The sequence below is a fragment of the Octopus bimaculoides genome, chromosome 3 (genome assembly GCF_001194135.2).
Source record: "Octopus bimaculoides isolate UCB-OBI-ISO-001 chromosome 3, ASM119413v2, whole genome shotgun sequence".
Classification (NCBI taxonomy): domain Eukaryota; kingdom Metazoa; phylum Mollusca; class Cephalopoda; order Octopoda; family Octopodidae; genus Octopus; species Octopus bimaculoides.
This window is the reverse complement of record NC_068983.1, coordinates 17,443,319-17,452,866: the sequence shown is the minus strand read 5'-3', so window position 1 is coordinate 17,452,866 and position 9,548 is coordinate 17,443,319. Positions and strand designations below refer to the sequence as shown.

Genomic DNA, 9,548 nt, shown 5'->3' with positions numbered 1-9,548 from the left:
ATATATATATATATATATATATATATATATACATACACATATATATATCTTTGCGCTTGCTCTAACATCTGTAGCAAATGTGCAGCAGTCACTAACAGAATCCCACTTCCATATCTCCAGTGTACAGAAATTCCCAAGGGAGGTAACTTACGTTTGGTTAGTACAAAATGAATGATTCTCTTTTTACCCTCGTAGTAAATGGTGTTAATGCAATTACCACCATAGCCATCAAAAATTTTCATTAGGCGACTCGAATTTTTTGTTTTGTTTTTTGATTTTTTTTTCTGTCTTCCTTGCTATAGTGGGGGTGAAAGTTTCTACTGGGATTTTTGTCATTCTTTATTTAATTGAGTGTGTTTATTTAAGCTTGTTGTGTTCATTTAAGCACGAAACTTTCTAAGCATCATTGACATGCAATGAATACAACCGGTAACATACATTTACATAAAAGAAAAACTATAATCGTATATACACGTAATACACAAATAACATATAAAAGTATGTAATAAAAGTGAAGGTGAAACAAAAGGGTGCAAAAAAATTGGTAAAAAAAAACTGAAAAACAGATAAACTATGCCGAATATTTATGACTAGAAAGCCATCCATAAATACTTTGGATTGAAAAGAATTCAGTTTACATACACTCATAAAGTCAGACATGCGCGCGCGCGCACTGACAGAGACACCCACACACACACAGTGTCACTCCTTTTCTCTCTCTTTCTCTCTCTCTCACACATGCGCGCAAATATATGTGTTTCTCTGTGTGTGTGTGTGTGTGTGTGTGTGTGTGTGTGTGTGTGTGTGTGTGTGTGTGTGTGTGTGTGTGTGTGTGTGTGTGCATGTGCGTGTGTGTGTGTGTGTGCGCGCGCACGGGCGGATGAATGAAAAGATGGATAATGATTGGATGGGTGGGTGAATAGATAAATAGATAGATAGATAGATGGATTGATGGATGTGTAGGTAGGTAGGTAGGTAGGTTGATAGGTAGGTAGGTTGATAGGTAGGTAGGTTGATAGATCTCCAACTTAACGTGGAGTATATTCTATATATCGTTAACAGGTGATTTAACTGTTATGTCACTGCTGGATATGTCACTAAAGAGCCCATAGCAGGGCGACGTCACGTGATGTGGCAGTTTCGGCGACCGTAACAGATGGTTCTTGTATGTCAACGATATAATTACGAGTGCTTTCATGCACCACAAGTCCCTGTGAGAGATCCTCTCAACGTAAATAACGCAGTACTCTGTGTTCTAACTCAACCTTCACATTAAGCTGAAGAACAAAATTACTCGTTAATTATTCATTGCTTCTGATGGGTGTAACGCAGACACAGAGCTGAGTATAGGAACAGTGCCGTCTTAAAGCATGGGCCCACTGGGGAGCCACCCGAAGTGAAGGAGTCTCATTTCCAATCTATGTTTCTACGACTTGCTGTCGATAAATCGATAAATAAATAGTATAGGACCCAGTGCACCGATTTGCTCGGGGGCCAGTAATGTTTTTACGGGAGCTCTAAATGTGAACCCCCCACCCCATTTCCTTGTTCCATACACAACTTAGCAAAATATTTAGGTCACTCTTCCTGTAACCAGCTGCTAAGTCTTTCGAACATCTCTCCTTGACTTCTCGGTTTCTTTTCCTCTTTTCACTTTTCAAGTCAGGAAGTGGTCAACATTCCGCGTTGTAATATATTGCGCAGTGAACTTAACCTGTTGCTTTTCTAGCAGTTTCTGCTCGTCAAATGATTTAGATGTAAGTCACTCTAACTGTATACCATTCGTCTAAGGTGGTAGTTTCAAATCTTTTCTAATCTTTTGTTTAATTTCCGTACCCCCTACAAAAGTAATATCACATATAAGTATAAAAGGCAATTTTCTGGCAAGTATTTTTTAATTGAACTGCATATAGTGCGGGAATAATAAAGTTTTTAATGTGCTTGTTGGAGAGTCATTCTTCCGAGTAAGTCAATAATTTTAATCTGAAAAGCAAGTATGATAAAGTTTATACATTATTTCTTCGTCGCACCCCTGGGAAGGTCCTCTCACACCCTCATGCTGTGCATAAACCATGAGTTGGGAACCCTCTGTCTACTGATCTACTGTAAGGATTTAGCTTGACCCTGCCTGAGATTTGAAACCAAATCCACTTGCTTGTTGCTTGTCAAAGCGAGCGGTAAATCCTCTCTACACCAGATGATTGATGAGGAAATGCTTGACCCCCTAGGACCTGTGCTGGTCAAGGAAACGTCAGTCTTTTGTTTAAGGTTTGACCTACATTACTAACCATAGTCTATATAACAGAGAGAATTTCCTATCTTTTCCTCTTTTGTGTCAGCCAGATCAAGGAGCAACACCCGCTTTTGCATCAGCCTTAATCAAGAGCAGCCCCTTCGCTCGACATGCGAAGAGAGGATTTCAGCCGCAAGAAAGGCGATGCTTCCTTTATCCTTTCTAGTCAGCACCATGCATTCCTTACTCTTTCACTCTCTACTAACAGACAACCTTTTTCTACACTATTAACTACTAACCAGCGAGCCATCCTTGTTGTTACTATCACTAGAATTGCTACTATCTCTTTAACTACCTGTCGGGCAAACGAATAAAAATATGTAAATAATATTTCTTCTTTCTTGGTGTTGATTCTTCGATGTCTACAGGTACTCCGATGTAAGAACCTTCAAACCCGTTACACTACATTTCGGCTGTATTTTTCGATGATTTTCCAAGTTATACGTCTTCGTAAAACAAACGGAATTAAAACAGCTGGTTATCACAACTCAACAATTGTAATGACATACTAACTATTTTCCCTTCGACAAATTTGCGGTTCGACACTCTATTCACTTTGAAGGTTGTGAATTTATGTAATTGGTGGAACAAAAATCTATAAAGCCATTCTGCTACTGACGCAAATATATTTCTAGGGGAGGCAATCCCTGTCTAGACAAGGGAGGTAAATTTGTCGTTTCAGTGTTCCTACTAATCTTTTTTGTAAACAATATTTTCAAGGCCATAAAATTGAAGGTGAAGAAGAATAGTTTTTTGTGTTGGCCTTAATAGTTTACTGCTTATTTATTTTACAATACTGTAGGCATTATAAATTAGCAAAGTCCTTTTTTTACATAATTTTGATCCAAAGCGCAGGACTTAAGGGACGTAACTAATACCGTCTTCTTGACTCGCATTCGCCGTCTCTACAAATTAAAATTTCGAAAAATAATAATAGATAGATTGAATTTTTTTGATTATTTGTCTTTAATGATAAGCAATAAGTACATATTTTCAATTTCTAATTGCCTTGTGCAAGTATGAAGGAAAATGTAAATTAGTATTTGTGAAAAGAATGAGGAGTGGAGTATTTTTACAATAGAATTAATCGATTTATGTAAAACTCATTTAAAGATTAAAGGTATTAATTTAGAATTAACTTCAAAATTTTTTGCTTGCGTTAATATCAACAGTAAAGTATTTTGAGAAAAATAATATATTACGTTTTAGGTATGCGGAGAGGTTAAAGGTAAAACGAGTTATTACTTCCGGTTCACAATAGTTCACATGATCATTGAGTCTGTATGGTTATATGGTCAATAGTGTTATTTACATTAGAGTTATGATATTTTCGTTGGTTCGTTGATGTTGTACATGTCTGTTTATATATTGATACAGACGTAAACACTCAGACACATCGTTTAATTAGTTCTAAAAAGCAAAACAACCTACCACAACTCATTATAAATTGAAGAATTGCGTGAAATTAAGTAAACATGGCGAGCTTACGTGGACAAGAAATTGTCAGTGTTATATCAAACATTGAAGATTTAGAGAAAGGTAATTTATTTCAGTATTTTAACTCGTTTCAATTTGGTTTGACTTTTGAACTCTATTTACTATCAGTCTGCCTCTTTTTTTATGCTTGTCTGCTTATATATATATATATATATATATATGTGTGTGTGTGTATATATATATCATGATTATTACTGTATCTAATTATCTAGTTTTTTTTTATTTGTTTAGATAGGTATTTTACACACACACATATATATATTGACCTTTAATTAAACCGGAATGAAAGACTCTACACGATTCAAATGGCGTATTTATTTCTTCTCAATGACTTGACTCTAAAAAACGGAGTTAAGGGAAAGAAAATCTTGTATTCTGCTTTTAACTGAATATCATTTATGGGTGGGTGTATATCTGTAACCCTTGTTCTCATTTTCTAGTCCTTATATTTATGTATCGAGTTAGCTTGCTAATTATCTATCATAATTAATATTTTGAGATTACTCACACTAAAATATTATCATTTTGAGGTCAGCAAACTGTATTTATAGAAATTATCAATAGAAATAGTATTCACAAACATAATAATCATTAGTGATAGAAATTATGGCTTTCCTTTATGTCATTGTTCATATTTTGGTGTTCCTTTCTTATATATTCCTTATTATTAATAATAATATATCTTTATTATTGCTCATTTCGCCCTTTTGCTCAATATATATCCCCACCGTCTCTTTATTTCGGCCGTGTACTGTCTGTCCCACATTGTCTTGAGACCTTGTGGCTCATAGAAATCATAAATATTCTTGGTGGTACTAAAAATGTCATGGCAATATTTGGTTATGATCTGAATTCAGAACCCTCTAGGAATCGACACAATAAGAAATGGTTAATCGATTGTATTTTTCCCTCAAAAAATTCGGTGGAGTTTTCAGCTATCCTTCTAGGCTCACTCACTAAGACAACTATGTGCCACTCCAATTTTGTGTCTTCGTAACCTCTAGAAAATGGATTATTTTTTTTTAGGAAATTTTCTACAAGTACATTTCATATGATATAGATTCTGATTATACGGGAATTAATTATGAAAAATCTTTTTTCGGAGGTGGAAAGAGTTTCAGATACTAATATAGAAGAAATGCCAAATTTTTTCAAATGCCTTTCAGAAGATTGTATAGATTACGATTATATCGGAATTTGTTTTTAAAAAAATATTGGTGGATGTGCACATATACATACTTATATACATCACGTAAAATTCCAACATAATCGGAATTTATACCATGTGAAAGATATTTGTAAAAACTTTCATCGAAAAAAAAAAGATCCCCATTTTTCTGAAAGTTATGAGGTAACAAAGTCGTGAGGTAGACTTTTATAGTATGCCTCCTTCGATGTACTGAAAGCAGAAAGTTTAGATTTTTACCCCCATTTTTGACGATTGTGTTTCATACAACGGATATGATGATTATGAAAAAATTAAATTTTTTTTTGCATTTTTGTCTCCCACTTCTGTGCTCTTTTCCCTTGTCCATGAAGTATGAGAGTTTGAGGGACATAGAAATCCTTATCAATCATACACATAGGAGTGGCTGTGTGGTAAGCAGCTTGCTTACGAATCACATGGTTCCGAGTTCAGTCCCACTGCGTGGCACCTTGGGCAAGTGTCTTCTATTATAGCCTCGGGCCGACCAAAGCCTTGTGAGTGGATTTGGTAGACGGAAACTGAAAGAAGCCCGTCGTATATATGTATATGTATGTGCATGTGTATGTTTGTGTTTCTGTGTTTATCCCCATGTGACACCAGCATCGGCCACAACTACTATTTCACTTGGCCTGATGGGTCTTCTCAAGCACGGCATATCGCCATAGGTCTCAGTCACTTGTCATTGCCTCTGTGAGACCTGACATTCGAAGATCTTTTTTTTTTTTATTTCTTAGAAGAGTAGGGCAGTGTTCATGACCCTTTACAGTCCCTCAAAGATTGGTGAGAAAGAGAGTAAAAGTAAATAAAGTTACCTTCATGATTCATACCAATTTATAAGAGCTGATTTCCCAGTTTTATGGCATATATATTCCCTACCTGGATGGAACCCCAGTCCATTGCAGGATTACTCATTTTTGCCAGCTGAGTTGACTGGAGCAACATGAAATGAAGTGTTTTGCTCAAGAACACATGTCACCCAGTCCAGGAATCAAAACCACAATCTTACAACCATGAGTCCAACACCCTAACCACTAAGCCACACGTTTCTACTTGAGGGAGTAAAAAGTATCCTTAAATTAGGCTCCTAGCTCAGATGGTGATGTTAAAATTGCTGATAGAATAACCCATTGGCATTCAGATTAATCTGTCAAATGTAATGATTATTTATTCACATTGTTTTGAATTAACCGTGTCTTATCTTGTAGCTTCAAGATTTCAGTGATGTGGTTGTATACTTTTAGAATGACATTGTAGGGTAGGTGTGAGAGGCTACCTGAAATTCAACTCAGTTTTGTTCTGCTTTCCATGCAGGTTAACATTTCCCATGTTTTCTATATTTCTCTCTAAATTCTGCAGGTCTTCCTCAATCAGTGCTCATATCCTACTACTACATAGTATCACACATCTTTTTAGTCTACTCTTTGCATTATATGAGAAACTTGTTGTTTAGGTTCAAGTTGACCCTGTTCCAGTAGGCCTGCAATTTAAAATATTCTAGCTCTGACCAAACCACCCTTTTTTTCAGAAATTTTGTATCTGGAATTACATTATCCAACATGTCCTTTAAGGGTGTGATTTGAAATCTCATGAAGTACAAAGCTGTATTTGAGTCATCAAATATCTTTAGAACATTACTCTCTATACCCAGGAAGTACAGAATATTTGTCTTTCATGAGTTACTAAACTGTTGGTAATAAATATAATTACTTAGCACATCTAACATTACTTAAGTTTTTTTACCCTTTTGTTTGTCCTGTGTATCGCACATGTTGGCACTCCATCGCTTACAACGTCGAGGGTTCCAGTTGATCCGGTCAATGGAACAGCCTGCTTGTGAAATTAACGTGCAAGTGGCTGAGCACTCCACAGACACGTGTACCCTTAACGTAGTTCTCGGGGATATTCAGCATGACACAGTGTGACAAGGCTACCCTTTGAATTACAGGCACAACAGAAACAGGAAGTAAGAGTGAGAGAAAGTTTTCGTGAAAGAGTACAGCAGGGTTCGCCACCATCCCCTGCCAGAGCCTTGTGGAGCTTTTAGGTGTTTTTGCTCAATAAACACTCACAACGCCCGGTCTGGGAATCGAAACCTATGACCACGAGTCCACTGGGCCATTGCGCCTCCACGTATCATACATGATACACAGAGCATACTTCACTAGTATCCATGTATCATATATGATACACATTCCCAATCTTTTTTCAACTGCCTGAGTTATTTGAAACTTATGAAAGGAAATATCTATATTACTCAGCAGGTATGAAACAAAGGCTAAGTAAAACTCTGAAAACAAGCATAGACATTTAAAAAAAACTTATGAAAATGATTTGGACATTCAAAGGATTAAGATGACTCATCAGAAATGGATCAAACTGTGTCATATATTCCAGAATTCCAAAAAAGCTTCCTTTTATCCTTGGATCTTATGATCTCTTCACTACTTCTGAATGCTAAGTCTCTCTCTCTATCTCTCTCTCTAAGCTAGAAAGACTGTCACGATCACAATCAACTCCCAATATGATAATATTTTCTTATATAGAAGATTGAATCCATTATAGCCCAATCCTTTATGGCTTTAGCTTTGTTCTTGACTTCTCATTTTCACCTCTTGCTTTTTTGCCAGTCATTAAAGCCATCCTCACTAGAAAACTTGTCACATCATTTGCACATCATGTTAGAATTAAAGCAATAAACTGTACCTTTCAAAAGGCTTTTAGGGAGCCACATTTTCATATGTTGCTCACTGTTATCATGATTATATTTTACTCATTGCTGTCATTGGACTACAGCCATGCTGGGGCACCTTTTGAAGGGTTAAGTGAATCAAACCAACCCCGGTACTTATTTTTAAGTTTACTATTTATTCTATCAGTTTCTTATGTTGAACAACTAAGCCACAGGGACATAAACCAACATCAGTTATCAAGCAATGGGTGGGAGGAGACGAACACATACACACCCATATCACATACATACATATATATGTGTGTGTGGGATCTTTTTTAAAACGGGGGCCACATTTTTCATTAACGAAACACTTTGAAACTTGGAACACTGGTAGAATGTGTCATATAAAACATCTTTTTCTCTTAGTCTTCTTTAAAAAAAAAAAGAAATCCATAAGTTATTCCATGTGAAAGTTGTCGTATTTCTGTAATTTCAACCAATCACTGACGTCCATTCAGTCGATATACATTAAGTGCCGACTACATAAACAAACGATTCTGAAACAATTAACCCTAACCCTAGGGTTAGGGTTAGGGTTAAAGCAAATTTAAAATGAAAAAAGCAAATAAAACGAAGGTATGGAGATTAAATACGCTTTACATCGCTTAATCAGCCAAAGGAGTAAATGTAAACAACTGAATACTTGTCAGTGATTGGTTGAAATTATCGAAATAAGACAATTTTTTACATGAAATAAATTCGAATACAAAAATATTTTTCTGTTCTATAACACAAAATAGATAAGTATACGAAGTTTGAAAGTCTTTCGGTACCAAAAACACTACGTAAAACATTAATGAAAACTGTGGCCCCCGTTTTAAAATAGACCCGAAACATTTGCTCAAGGTGTCATGCAATGGAACTGAACCCAAAACCGTGTTGCAAAGTAAGCTTTTTAACCACATACCCATGACTGTGACTAGTATAAATTATAAAATTCTTGAAATAATGACAATATCCCACTCTTTTACTTATTGAGATTCTGAGTAAGAGTCGGACATCTTTATCTCTTTTGCTATGTTGTTGCTGATTCTGATCAAAAGGATGACTCCTGTTTTCAGACAGGAAACCACATGACTTGTGTAGATCACATGACAGTGCTTCACTGATCACTTCTGAAATATCTGTGGGTTGTACTGACTCATTCCTTTCAATGTCTCTTAATATGTTACTTTTATTTTCCAAATAAATTCTTCGAAGTGTGGGTGGTTCCTCAGAAAAGACATCAAGTACTGATTCTTCGCCATGTGCTTCACATTTTTGAAGCAAAGAAAATTCCTGAAAGATGTTGTGTCTTTGCAAATACAGTAGCATTTTTTTCTCAGAGCCACAGATAGATGAACTCTCTGAGATATTTTGGGTCTTTTATGGTCTGCAAAGAAGCAAAAAGAAAACAAGTCAAAGATGGAAGGGAGAATTTTTTGACCTAGACATGGTGATCAATGATATTAATATAACATACACAGGAAAATGTTTTTATTTCTGCTTTTTTTTTTTTTTTTAGAAAAACGTAGATGGACTATATGTAATCTGAACCTTTCCCCCCTTGTTTTATTTATTTTTTTACGGAATCCCACGTTTTAGGCTATGGAGATTCCGATTCTGGAAAAAGATTTTCAAAAAGTGTGAATGAGCGGCTTAAAAAGCATTCTTCAAGGTCAAACAAGTTTGACAACACTGATGCTTGTGCGCGCGATATTTGTTTATTTAGGCATACCTCAACTTACGTCGGTTCCAACACGTGACTAACTCAAAAACGACGTAACACGAAAAAAAACTCTGTTAGCTTATACATGTTTCAATCATTAGTTTGTACATAA

At 35.8% G+C, this 9,548-nt stretch overlaps 1 protein-coding gene across 2 annotated transcripts in view; it reads left to right on the top strand.

Moving 5' to 3' along the window:
• Positions 1 to 9,548, top strand: part of LOC106874994 (V-type proton ATPase subunit H) — a 49,239-nt gene that overhangs the window by 15,545 nt on the left and 24,146 nt on the right. The window contains exon 1 of one of the 2 annotated variants that reach the window (XM_014922932.2): positions 3,535 to 3,832. The exons of the other annotated variant lie outside the window; for it this stretch is intronic. Within the exon in view, the coding sequence (XP_014778418.1) occupies positions 3,769 to 3,832 (64 nt within the window). The 5' untranslated portion in view covers positions 3,535 to 3,768. Of the gene's footprint in view, positions 1 to 3,534; positions 3,833 to 9,548 lie in introns of those variants that run through there. 2 annotated transcript variants of the gene reach the window in all.